The sequence below is a fragment of the Peromyscus maniculatus genome, chromosome 6, assembly GCF_049852395.1.
Source record: "Peromyscus maniculatus bairdii isolate BWxNUB_F1_BW_parent chromosome 6, HU_Pman_BW_mat_3.1, whole genome shotgun sequence".
In the NCBI taxonomy this organism is placed as follows: domain Eukaryota; kingdom Metazoa; phylum Chordata; class Mammalia; order Rodentia; family Cricetidae; genus Peromyscus; species Peromyscus maniculatus.
Genome location: NC_134857.1, coordinates 7,914,680 through 7,928,220, shown reverse-complemented (window position 1 = coordinate 7,928,220; position 13,541 = coordinate 7,914,680). Strand labels below are relative to the sequence as shown.

The window sequence follows — 13,541 nt, the reverse complement described above, 5'->3', positions numbered from 1 at the left end:
GCTAAATATAAGAGTAAGAGCTAGACAATGATAGGCCTGAGCTAATGGCCAAACAGTTTAAATAATATAAGTGTCTGTGTGTTTATTTTATAAGTGGGCTGTCGGATTGCTGGGGCTTGGCAGGACCAGAAGAGAAAATTCACCATCTACAAATGGTGCCCAATGGGTTGGTGAGCTCACCAGCTACAGAAAGAGAATTACAGACCAATCTCCCTCATAAACATTGATGCAAAAATTCTCAACAAAATACTGGCAAACCGAATCCAAGAACATATCAAGAGAATTATCCACTGACCAAGTAGGCTTCACCCCAGGGATGCAAGAATAGTTCAACACACGAAAATCTGTCAATGTAATACACCATATCAACAAACTGAAAGAAAAAAACAACACATGATAATCTCATTAGATGCTGAAAAGCCTTTGACAAAATCCAACACCCCTTCATGATAAAGGTCTTAGAGAGATCAGGAATACAAGGAACACACCTAAACATAAAAGCCAACAACCACCATCAAATTAAACAGAGAAACTCAAAGCAATTCCTCTAAAATCAGGAACAAGACAAGGCTGTCTACTCTCCCCATATTTATTCAATATAGTACTTGAAGTTCTAGCTAGAGCAATAAGACAACAAAAGGAGATCAAAGGGATACAAATTGGAAAGGAAGAAGTCAAACTTTCACTATTTGCAGATGATATGATATGATATGACCCCCAAAATTCTACCAGGGAACTCCTACAGCTGATAAACTCCTTCAGTAAAGTGCAGGATACAAGATCAACTCAAAAAAATCAGTAGCCCTCCTATATACAAATGATAAAGGGTCTGAGAAAGAAATCAGAGAAACATCACCATTTACAACAGCCACAAATAATATAAAATACCTTGGGTAACACTAACTAAACAAGTGAAGGACCTGTATAAGAACTTTAAGTCTCTGAAGAAACTGAAGAAGGTATCAGAAAATGGAAAGATCTCCTATGCTCATGGATAGGTAGGATTAACATAGTAAAAATGGCAATCTTACCAAAAGTAATCTACAGACTCAATGCAATCCCCATCAAAATCCCAACACAATTCTTCACAGACTTGGAAAGAACAATACTCAACTTCATATGGAAAAAACAAAAAACCCAGGATAACTAAAAGAATCCTGTACAATAAAGTAACTTCTGGAGGCATCATCATCCCTGACTTCAAGCTCTACTATAGAGCTATAATAATAAAAACAGCTTGGTACTGGCAAAAAAAAAAAAAACTGACATGTGGACCAATGGAATCGAATTGAAGACCCTGACATTAATCCACACACATATGAACACCTGCTTTTTGACAAAGAAGCCAAAACCATACAATGGAAAAAAGGAAGTATCTTCAACAAATGGTGCTGGCATAATTGGATTTCACCATGTAAAAGATTGCAAATAGATCCATATCTGTCACCATGCACAAAACTCAAGCCCAAGAGGATCAAAGACCTCAACATAAATCCAGTTACATTGAACTTGATAGAAGAGAAAGTAGGAAGTACTCTTGAATGCATTGGCACAGGAGATCACTTTCTAAATATAACACCAGCAGAACAGACACTGAGAGCAACAATTGATGAATGAGACCTCTTAAAACTGAGAAGCTTAGCCGGGCATTGGTGGCGCACGCCTTTAATCCCAGCACTCGGGAGGCAGAGTCAGGCGGATCTCTGTGAGTTCGAGGCCAGCCTGGGCTACCAAGTGAGCTCCAGGAAAGGCGCAAAGCTACACAGAGAAACCCTGTCTCGTAAAACCAAAAAAAAAAACAAAAAACTGAGAAGCTTTTGTAGGGCAAAAGCCAAGACAAAAAGACAGCCAACAGAATGGGAAAAGATCTTCACCAAACCCCCATCTGACAGAGGACTGATCTCCAAAAGTATATAAAGAACTCAAGAAACTAGACATCAAAATACTGAACAATTCAGTTAAAAAAATGGGCTATAGAGCTAAACAGAATTCTCAAAAGAATCACAAATGGCTAAAAGACATCTAAGGAAATGCTCAACATCCTTAGTCATCAGAGAAATGCAAATCAAAATGACTGAGATACCACCTTACACCTGTCAGAATAGCTATGATCAAAAACACTAATGACAGTCTATGTAGGAGAGGATGTGGAGCACGGGGAACACTCTTCCACTGTTGGTGGGAGTGCAAACTTGTACAATCACTTTGGAAATCAGTATGGCGGTTTCTCAGAAAATTGGGAATTGATCTACCTCAAGACCATACCACTCTTGGGCATATACCCAAGGAATGCTCAATCATACCACAAAGATACATGTTCATAGCAGCATTATTCGTAATAGCCAGATCCTGGAAACAACCTAGATGCCCGTCAACTGAAGAATGGATTAAGAAAATATGGTACATATATACAATGGAGTACTATTCAGCAGAGAAAAACAATGACATCATGAAATTTGCAGGCAAATGGATGGAACTAGAAAATATCATCCTGAGTATGGTAACCCAGACTCAGAAGGACAAACATAGTATGTACTCACTCATAAGTAGATACCAGATATAAAGCAAAGAACAATCAGACTGCAAACTACAGATCCACAGACTACAAACCAAAGATCCAGGGAGGCTATATAGCTGGGGGGGGGGGGAGGGGGACGGGGACGGGGACAGGACACTAGGACGACTGTGGCTTATAATAAGTTTTGGTTTTGCTCAATCACTGGGCAAGCTTTAGTGAAACATTTCACTATTAGGATAAGAATATATACCGTATCAAGCTGATGAGAGAATATGCTGGCTGTACTTTCAGGAGGGGAGGCCAAAATCTTTTTAGATTATGGATTAGCCTATAGAAAAATGTCTGCCATAAATCAAACAGTGAAGGGGAAGATGAATAGGAATCTCACACAACTTAAGTAAAACATAGCTCTCTGAACAGATGAAGATAGGTTTCTTCTGTATTCCAGAATCTAATCAATATTTACATGTATAATTCAGCTATCATTTGGCTTAAAAGGGCCTATTGGGAAATGTCATCATTTATACTATTTTCTACAGAGAAAATATTTTACTGTTTAAAATAACCCTGGGGGGTTGGGGATTTAGCTCAGTGGTAAAGCGCTTGCCTAGCAAGCGCAAGGCCCTGGGTTCGGTCCTCAGCTCTGAAAAAAATAAAATAAAATAAAATAACCCTGGACCTTTGGATTATAATCTGTTTTTATGTCCAAGCTATCTGTGTATTATATTCTCCTGCAGTTATACATAAAATTCTTTTACATTAACAAAAAAAAAAAAAAAGGACCAACACTTAAAAAAAAAAAAGAAATTCACCCCATTTCTATTCAATAGGTTATAAGCATTTCAGTAGAAATTGCATTAAGGTCTGGCAAAACGGCTCAGTGGCCTCTGACCTCCATGTGGGCTGGACTGACCAGTCAGTTAGTTAGAAGGCTTTAAGAGCAGAACACAGGAAGAAATTGCCTCATTGTTCATGCATGCTCTAGAGTCTCCATTCTTCCTTTTCTGATATTTTAGCCAGTGTAGGTGCTTTCCGTGCCCATAAAACATTCCTTAAAATAAAGATCTTAGCTTCTGTACCACAACTGAACTACACAGCAACACTTCTTGCTTAGTTTTAGATCTTTATTGGAAATAAATTTTGTCTTTAGTTTTTGAGACAGGTCTCTATTCCAGTCTGGCCTACCCCTTAAGGCAATCCTCCTGGCTTCCCTTCCCAGATGCTGGGGTCAGTGAGCTACCATACCCAGCTTTTTTTTTTCATTCCCCAGATGATGGTCTCACTATATTCCCCACAGAGTTAGAACTCCTGGGCTTGAGGAGCCTTTCTGCTTCAGGCTCCTAGTAGCTACTGCTACAGGCATGCGCCTCTCTTCCCCATTCTGGAAAAGACTTTTGCTACAGGGCTAGGCATGTAGCTCAGAGGTAGAGGCTTGAGGCATGAGACTTTGGGTTCAATCTCTAGCACTGTTTAAAAATAAGAAAGCATTGTGTGGAATCTCTTTATAGCCAAAGTGACCTGGGAAAATATAAATCAATTCAGAGTTTGGAAGCATATTCCTTTAATCCCATCATTTGGGAAGCTCCCATCATCTAGTCAGCCAGAACTAAAATGAGACCTTATCTTCATGCAAACAGACAAACAAACATCAAATTTTGTTATTCTCTGGGCCAAAAGTTTTTCATTACACTTAATCAAAATTTCTGCAGGATGTGGTGGAGCACACACATTTATAAAACCAACCCTTAGCAAATTTCAGAATTTCAAGTTTAAGGACCATCTGGGCTACACAGTAAGTCCTTCATACTTCTGATCTTAGCTTTTATGATTCTACACCCGCCTTTCTTCCACCATTTATTTCTCTCACCCTCTTCTTTTCTACACTCCACCATGCTAGTCTTTCATTTCATCCACCTTACCACTGTCCTTTCTATTAGTCTTTGGGCAGTTTTCCTCCAGATATTCCTAGTAAAAGTCTGGAAAAAACATGAGAAATGACACTCTAGTTGGCTCCACCTTACTCCTTTTTCTTCCGATACTCTATTCCAATGCCCTGATTTTCCCCCCATAACAGCAAGCACAGTCTGAAATTATCTCATCCATTTTATTTGTTTGATAGTCACTTGTCCAAGAGAACCATGGTATTTATTTATCCAGCTCTTTTCGCTGTCCATCAGTGTCCTAAGCACTTTACATGCTAACCCATTCACTGTTCCATAACTCATAAAGTAGGCATTTTTAGTATTTTATAGATGGGATACCTGTAATTTACAGAGATGAAATAGCTTCCCTTGCAAAAGCATCTCATTTGCTAACTCTGGAAAGGACACGTGCCGTGGAACTCTCCTGAGAGGTGGACCATGTAGACTCTTGGGCTTCACCCTTGACCAATGAATCAAAATCAACAGCTTAACAAAATTTCCAAGTGATTCCTTTTTTTTTTCCCCACGGCAGGGTTTCTCTGTGTAGCAGCTCTGGCTGTTCTGGAACTCACTGTGTAGACCAGGCTGACCTCAAATTCAAAGAGATCTGCCTGCCTCGGCCTCCCGATTAAAGGCGTGCGCCGCCACGCCCGGTCTTTAAGGTGATTCCTAACAAAGTGTAAGTCCTGGACAAGTTAACTCCCAAGTAACACCTTTCACACCCAACCCAGGATACCAAATCAAGAGCAGAGCAGTGAAGTCAGAAGTTTGGACTTTCCCGGTTAGCTTGATAAACACGCATCTCTGTGGTTTTGGGACCTCCTCGCCCCCCACCCCAACTTCGCACCCTACACCCTAAGACAACCACAGGCATCCTAGGCTCCGCTGAGCTTTGAAAACTTTGAAGGGAAAAACGAAGGGAAGGAGTTGTAAGGTAGAAGGGAAAGCGGTTAAAGCTTCTGCTTAAAGAGTCCATGCCCATAACAAACCTCGCCTTCTGCCCTGAAGGAAAATGGCACCCGGAATAGATGCAGTTCCGGTCTCGGAGTAACAGCCAATAGGAGAGGCGAGGAACCGGAAGTAGCCGCCACACAGCCCCTCCTTTGGGCGCCTCCCCTCTCTCGGGAGGATGAGACAGCCCGGGGGCCGTGGCGGAGCTGTGGTTGCTGGGTGACCGTCGGAGCCGGGACGGAGTGAGTGTCCGCTGGCGGGTGGGGACGCCCGGGATGACCTTCGAGCTCCGGACAGGCGGAGCGAGGGCGCCCTGACCGGCTGGGGCGGCGGGCCGGGCGGGAGCCTCGGGCGGCCTGTCCAGGTAGGAGTCCACCCGGCCCGGCCGGCTCACGGCCCACGCGGCTTCCTCTCCCCACGCACCTCCTCCGCGCCGTCAGTTCTGGAGGGATCTGCCCTCCTGGTGGCCAGGGCGCTTCACTTCACGCACTCCGGGGTTAGTGTGTGGTTGTCTTTGGTGTCTTTTCATAAGAAGCTTCCAGGTACAACGTCTTTATTGTTATTTTAAATTGAACATTCCTTAAAGTTTGTGGACTTGGGCTAGAAGCCGTCATGCCTCCTTTAAGCCTTGAATCCTTAATTGTGATGAAAGCTGTTGCTTTCTCAGTGTCGGTACTTCATTGTGACCTGGGAATTTTACTTTGTTTCCTACACCGTCAATTGGGAAAGTTAATAACTTAGTTATGGCTTGAGATCTTGGCTTCCTCTCCCTAACCCAGTTCCCTGATGTGCTTAAGAGTCACACGCAACCGCAGCTTAGCTACAATAGTTTCATCTTCACTCAAGGGGAATAAAGTAGGAAATGCAACCAGCATTTCTGTCATTAGCCTTTACGGATTTTACATTATTTATTTACATATTCATTTTTCCAGAACCAAGGAATGAACCTTCACAGGTCTCACATTCCAGGCAAGTGCTTTACCACTGAGCCAACACACACACACACACACACACACACACACACACACACACACACACACGACCCCAACCCGTTTCTAAACTCTTCATTTTGAGACAGGGTCTTACTAAGTGGCCCAGGCAAGCCTGCAACTCACTGTTGCCCCGTGGACCTGGAATTTGCAGATTTTCTTGCCTTAGCCTCCTGAGTAACTGGATTACAAGCAGCGCTAGGGGAGGTAGATTTTACCTGTTCTAGTAAGAGGTCATTCAAGAGTATTTTTCAGTTTCTGACTAAAATGATTTCTTTAAATAAATTTCCTAAAAAATTAACTTAAAGGCATTCGGTCTGTTTGGTCAGGTTAGTTTTTGCCATTAGGGAATTGAGACACAAACTGGCAGGGATTAGAATACTTATGATTTTAAGACATATTTTTTTGTTTTGTCTTTTTTTTTTTTTTCTTAATGAATATACTGTTCTTAGTGCCCTTGGAGGTCAGAAGAGGGCGTCAGATCCCCTGGAACTGGAGTTACAGATGGTTGTTACAGAGTAACCCGATTGAGGCCTCCTGAAGATCAACAAGTGATCTTAACTACTGAGACATCCCCAGCCCCAGAAATGTGCACATTTTTATCCTATGTTTTTTGAAGTTTCATTTGATTTATATGAGGGGATGTTGGAATTTGTGTTGGAGGCAGAGAACACCTTACTAGAGTTGGTTCTCTCCTTCCATCTGTGGGTTTCTGGGCATTGAACTCAGGTCCTCAGGCTTAGCAGCAATCGCCTTTACCCCGCTGGGCCATTTCGAAGGTCCCAGAGTGTTTTTGTTCGATTGGTTTTGTTTTAAACTAGGTCTCCTGCTTCAGCCTCCTCATTGCTGGGATACACAGCTTCCTTATTACTCAGTTTATTTTTATTTTTTTATTATTTCTTAAAAATGACTTTTTTTCTTTTTTAGTAATTTTTATTTTATGTGTATGGTTACTGTGGCTGCATGTAAGCCTGTGTGCACCATGTGTGTGCTTGGTGCCTGTGGAAGCCAGAGGAGGGCATCAGACCATCTAGAACTAGAATCATAGACCCTTGTGAGCTACTATGTGGGTGCTGAGAATTGAACCAGAGTCCTCTAGAAGAGCAGCCAGTGCTCTTAACTGCTGGGCCACCTCTTCAGACCCCTTATTATTCAGTTTAATTAGAGCTTTGGCAATGAGGAAAGCCCTGCTATGTTATGTTGTCCAAGTAGAATTGGATTTCCTGGGCTCAAGTGTACCTCCTGCCTCAGCCTGCCCCATAGCTGAGACTCCAGGCGTGCCTCACCCAGAGGCTAATTATTACTTTTCTCACCTTTTCCCACCCTAGGTGCATAATGGCAGAAACTGTGTCTCCACTGAAGCACTTTGTGCTGGCAAAGAAGGCCATCACTGCCATCTTTGGCCAGTTGCTGGAGTTTGTTACCGAAGGGTCACATTTTGTTGAAGGTTGGTACCTCTTAAAATTTCCACAATTACTGTTGAAAATATATACAAGTGTTTTATTATTTCAACTTTAGTTCTTTATTTTGTTTTATTTCTTTTTTTGAGATCAGGCTGGCTTTGAACTGGCTCTGTAGCCAAGAATGGCTTTAAACTCCTGATCCTCCTGCCTCTGCCTCCTGACTGCTGGGTTTACAGGTGTGTTCCTTGCTCAGGTTTAGATGTTGAAGTCACATTGTTCTGTATTCTGAGAGCAGTACCATAGTGAGTAAAAGCAATTTCACAGTTAAGAAATACTAGTCTGAATGTTTAATTATGAAATTTAAAATGTCTGTAATCCTCATAAAATCAGTAGGTAAGTTAGAAGCAAACTCATTTTAAAGGCACTGTGAAGATAAGCAACTTGCCCCAAGGTCACAAAGCTAGGATCCGCCTACAATCAGGCAGTCTGTATGCAGCCATTACATTTGTCTCCACCACGATTTGTCCTTGAGCAATTTTAGAATCTCAGGCTTATCTCTTCTCTCACATGAGATGTAGTTGCTTTGGGAAAGGATAAATATTTTCCTTTCGTTTGTGTAACTGCTCAAAGGTAGCCTCAATTGTTTTTTCAGGATATACTAATTTAAAGAGAACTATTGGAATGTCTTCAGGTTCTTAGGATATCTGTGTTTTGGGTTTACAATGAAAAGTGAGGAATTCTTAGATTATTTCCAATGCATTGGGGAAGCATTTCATCTCTTGGTTGAAACAAACATTTTCTCACTTGTTCCTTTAAATCTCCCTCACCAGATTTTGAGCTCCTTAGGCCTGGAACTTTGATTATCTCCAATTCCAAATATCACATAGCCCAAGTTTCATTGAATGAGAAAATAAAAAAGTTTATTTCCAGTTTTGGAAGACTTTGAGCCAACAGTGACTTTTGGAAAATGCCGTTTCCTAAAGTTGATAGGGAATAAAACTGAAGTTGAATGTAGTATTATCTTTTTTGAAGCCTGTCAATTATAGCCTGAACATATGCTGCGAGTTAGTGAAAAGGCAGTATTAGAATCTGAAATTTTTTTGACTTGTTCTAAAATTTCCAGGGGTGGGGAGGGGGCTAGCAAATAGAAACGTAAATCAAAAAGTATAAAATGAGAAATAACAAGAAGTATAATATGTAAGGTAAGTATTTAAGAATCACAACCTTGGGCTGGGCAGTGGTGGCGCACGCCTTTAATCCCAGCAGAGCTAAGCGGGTCTCTGTGAGTTCAAGGTCAGCCTGGTCTACAGAGTGAGATCCAGGACAGGCACCAAAACAACAGAGGAACCCTGTCTCGAAAAAACCAAAAAAAAAAAAAAAAAAAAAAAAAAAATCACAACCTTGGCTTGGTGGTACAAGTCTGTAGGATCAGGAGTTCAAGGTCCTCAGCTACATGGCAAGTTCAGTGCCAGTCTTTCCATTATTCACCAGTTGTAAATGCTTTATTAATGTACTTGAAATGTAAAATGAGGTGCGAAAAGCTTAAGCTTAATTACTTGAACACTGAGTTAGTTCTAAGTGTCTCCATGTCTTATCTTCAAAAAGAGGCAAAAAGACAGTATTTGTTTCCTCTCCTATTACTAGGATGAGAAAACAGTGACTGTTTCTTTTTTCTTTTTCTTTTTTTTTTTTTTTTTTGAGACAGGCTTTCTTTGTGTAGCTCTGGCTGTCCTGGAACTCTCTCTGTAGACCAGGCTGGCCTCAAACTCACAGAGATCCGCCTGCCTCTGCCTCACAAGTGTTGGGATTAAAGATGTGTGCCACCACCACCAGGCTCATTTTGCTCCTTTTCAAACCCGTGATCTTGGAACTTCCTCTGTCCTTGGTTAGGGTTATGTGGATAGGTCCCCTGGTTCTGATAAGCCCAGCTTCTGCTTCAATCTATAAATCTTTCTCTCTGCCTTTTCTTACTGGTTGGACTGTTGTATCCCTTCCCTGTGGGAATCAAGCTGTAAAGTGACAAGGAGCGAGGGCTTACCTAGCTCACAGACTGAACCCTGTCTTTGTATCTGAGAGGTAGGAACGTCACACTTCAGTATGTGGAACTCCTCTCCAGTTCAGGATTGACTTGAACAAAAGTAGATGGCTAGTAGGTTCTCATTTCTCTCTTTAAAACAGGATTTTTGTTTTACATATGGTTTGTAATTTTGAACACTAGATAAATAGTAAATAATCCCTCTCACCAAGTCCTTGAAGTCTTCAATATTTTTGAAATTCTTTCAGGCAGGATAGTCATCACAGTGGGCACTCAGCTTTTACCAGATACTCAAGGTCGTCGCTTAGCGGTAGAGCGCCTGCCTTGAGTGTATGAGGTCCTAGACTGACTACCTGACACACGCATCCTATAAAAAAGAAGAAATAAACCAACTACTCAGATTTTTCAAGTGATATGTTAGTGTAGAACAACCCAAAATGCATACAGTTGTATAATTAGCAGAATTCATTTATATCATTTTTTCTAATACTGTTTGAACTTTGCAGCAACATACAGGAATCCGGAACTTGATCGAATAGCAACTGAGGATGATCTGGTGGAAATACAGGGCTACAGGAACAAGCTTGCTGTCATTGGGGAGGTGCTGTCACGGAGACATATGAAAGTGGCGTTTTTTGGCAGGTAAACCTTTATGATTCCCCTGGGTGAGCTGCACAGGCCAGCTTTTCATTCTCATATCTCAACCGGTCTGGTGTTTCATTGGGTTGCTTTTTCTCTCTTCCCCAAAACAGCTTCTCCTTAGGTTAAGTATTGCAGCTCTTACCTTGTCCCTCTCCTGAATGAACGTGAAGCTTTGTGAGAGCTGGTGTACGTTCTCTTCTAAGGACTCTCATCTCTTAAGGGTTGGCTTTTAGTCAGTTAGAAAGATGGAGAGATGGGTAACAAAGAACATGATGAGTACTTTTCTTCTTGAGAAGGTTTCACGTAGCCTAAGCTGGGCTCCAGTTTGCTATATAGCCAGGGCTGCCTTGAATCCTGACTTGTGCCACCATATCTAGGTGGTGAGTTATTTTTCTAGGTTCATATTGATTATTTTATTTTAATTTTCTTGAGACAGGGGTCTCACTATGTGTGCTTGGCCATCCTGGAACTTTCCATGTAGACGAGGCTGGTCTTGAACTCACAGAGATCTGCCTGCCTCTGCTTTGTGAGTGGAGTGGTAGGATTAAAGACCTGTGCCACCACTCATGGATTATTAAGGATGTCTTCCAGAAGACTCAACTCGTGATTCCCAGAGGAAGATGTCAGTGAGTCTAGGTGATAGAGTGATCTTTGTCACATCTGATACACTCATCTAACCATCGGGTGTTGAACTGGAGATGTGGCCTGTGATCAAAGCCTGCCTAGTTGCACGAGGCCCTGGCTTGATCACCATCATTGCAAAGGAAAAGGATGGTTAACTCCCTGCTCACTGTGTGTGTGCTCTGTTCAGCCCTAGGGACACAAGGACAGATGACTAGCCCTATACTTCTTGTCTCAACTATCTTTTTAATTTTTTTTTTTAAATGTATTTTTTTTTTCAAAGATTTATTTATTTCTTATATATACAGTGTTCTGTGTGCATGTACCCCTGCGGGCCAGAAGAGGGCACCAGATCTCATTACAGATGGTAGTGAGCCACCATGTGGTTGCTGGGAGTTGAACTCAGGACCTTTGGAAGAGCAGTCAGTGCTCTTAACCCCTAAGCCATCTCTCCAGCCCATATCTTTTTAATTTTTTAGCCAGTAATGGCATTTATTTATTTACTAAACTCATGTCATGGACTCACGCTGTTTCTCACTAAGGCTTTTGCAGTGTAATTGTTGGTGTCTAGATCACTCTTCATGTCTCACCCCAATGATACTGCCTCAGAAGGCTTTCCTGGCTCCTGCAGCTGAAACATTCTTTCTCAGATACTATTTGTTTATTTAGTTTGCTCTTTTGAGACAGGGTAGCCAAAGGTGGCCGTGAACTGATTCTCCTGTGTTGGCTTCCCAGGTCAGTTCTGTGTTTCATTCTGTTTCTAGGAGTAATAGTATTGTGGTGGTGCTAGGGGCTGAACCAGTCTGCATCATGTGCTAGGCAGGCGTTCAGTCACATGGCTTCCTCTGCAGCCAGTTCTCTTCTAAAGTGTCCTGTTAAAGTCCCTCTAAGCCTTTCACAGTGTCCTGTCATTTTGTTTTACTCTCTGCTGCTTCTGCTTGGCACAGTATTCTCAGTCCTTACACAAGTTCAGACAGAGGCAGCTCCATGAATAGGCTTCACCTAAGGTTAGGGTGAAGTGGTAGGGAGAGACCTGTAGATGGTGGTGACTGATGTCTTCCTTGAGGCTAAGAGAGGAACAGGTGGTCCCTGACTTACAGTGGCTGACTTCACTCCCTGCCCATACATGATGTTGTGGAAGCAATACACAGTCGTGTGTAGGGTGTGGCTGGGAACCACGGTTCCTAGTCAGCCACGTGATCACTCAGCTGTAATGTTGGGGAGGCCAGGAGAATCTGTATTTCTACAACATAATTTCAACTTGCCTATAAACCCGTCATTAACTGAGGAGTAAGCTTTGGCTAGGAGCTGGCCCCAGAGCCCATTTCTTGCAGAGAGTGGTAAATGGAAAGGGAGAGAGAGACCATAATGTGTTTGGAGAACTGTAAGTTAGGTTTGAGATACTCGGGAGCACTAGCACCGCGAGGGAAGAGAAGTGGTCCTGTTTGCTGAAGCCCTCACAGAGCACGGTAAGTTCTGTATACTTGATGCTTTGGAAGGCAAAGTGAGAGGATATAGAGTTAACAATTACAGTGTTGGCTGTGGAGCGCAGAGGATGGGTTGGATGGGAATAGGAGGTAGGAAGTGAGAAACTTGAAGATCTAGTTTGCATGGTTAGACAGCAAGGGCTGATAAGAGATATAAAAGAGTAACTAGGGACCAGGAGCCACACAGTGATTAAGAGGACTTGCTGTTCTTGAAGAGGACCAGGTTCGGTTCCCAGCACCCACACGGTGGCTCACAATTCCCTATAACTCCAGTTCCAGGGGATCCAGTGCCCTGTTGTAGCTTCCACAAGCAGTACATGCACAAGGTACACACACCGATAAGCAGGTCCACACACATACATGTAAATAAAAATAATTAAGGTAGCCTAGAAATTATTTAGAGAGGTGAGAGTCACAAATTACCTGGTTGGTTGAGTGTCATTTATTATGGTAGGTTTGTGAACAGGTGTTTGTGTTCCTGTGATGTAGATGTGTATCGTTGGTGCTTATTTAAATAAATTTTTCCAAACTGCCAAGTTGGATACTTGAAATTGCAACCTAGGCAAATTCTAGGACGTTTCGAAATTATTGACTGATGTTGGTAATTGCGATCTGGGGAGTTGGTGGGATTATGCCCTGGGAAAAGGAAGAGTAATAGCAAGATGGGGAGAAGAGGAACTGTCCATGAAATAGAGATGCCACACAGGTCAGGAAAACCAGGAGTAATTGGGATGCTAGAGCAGATGTGTATTTGGCATTCATGTCCCTTCCTATCACAGACTTGCTAAAACCCTTAGAATTTCCTGAGTGATAGGAATAGCTTTTATTATTTGTAATAAGCTCCTTTGATCATACTTGGATTTATGCTAATGAGCCTGAGTGAGATAGGGTAGCCCTTAGATAATTTTAGGTTAGGGCTGGTCACTAAATGATTTCAGAATTGGAAGTTTTGAGTTCTCAGGAGGTAGGTGGC

General features: G+C 42.2%; 1 protein-coding gene across 4 annotated transcripts in view; it reads left to right on the top strand.

Moving 5' to 3' along the window:
* The first annotated feature begins 5,511 nt into the window (after nt 1–5,511).
* The window catches only part of Mfn1 (mitofusin 1), a 45,397-nt gene continuing 37,367 nt past the window's right edge, over nt 5,512–13,541 (top strand). The window contains exons 1-3 of one of the 4 annotated variants that reach the window (XM_006971135.4): nt 5,512–5,633; nt 7,709–7,827; nt 10,325–10,460. In XM_006971135.4, coding sequence (XP_006971197.1) covers nt 7,716–7,827; nt 10,325–10,460 — 248 coding nt within the window. In that variant the 5' untranslated portion in view covers nt 5,512–5,633; nt 7,709–7,715. Of the gene's footprint in view, nt 5,934–7,708; nt 7,828–10,324; nt 10,461–13,541 lie in introns of all 4 variants that reach the window. The other 3 variants (XM_006971134.4, XM_016000428.3, XM_006971136.4) reach the window with 3 other exon arrangements.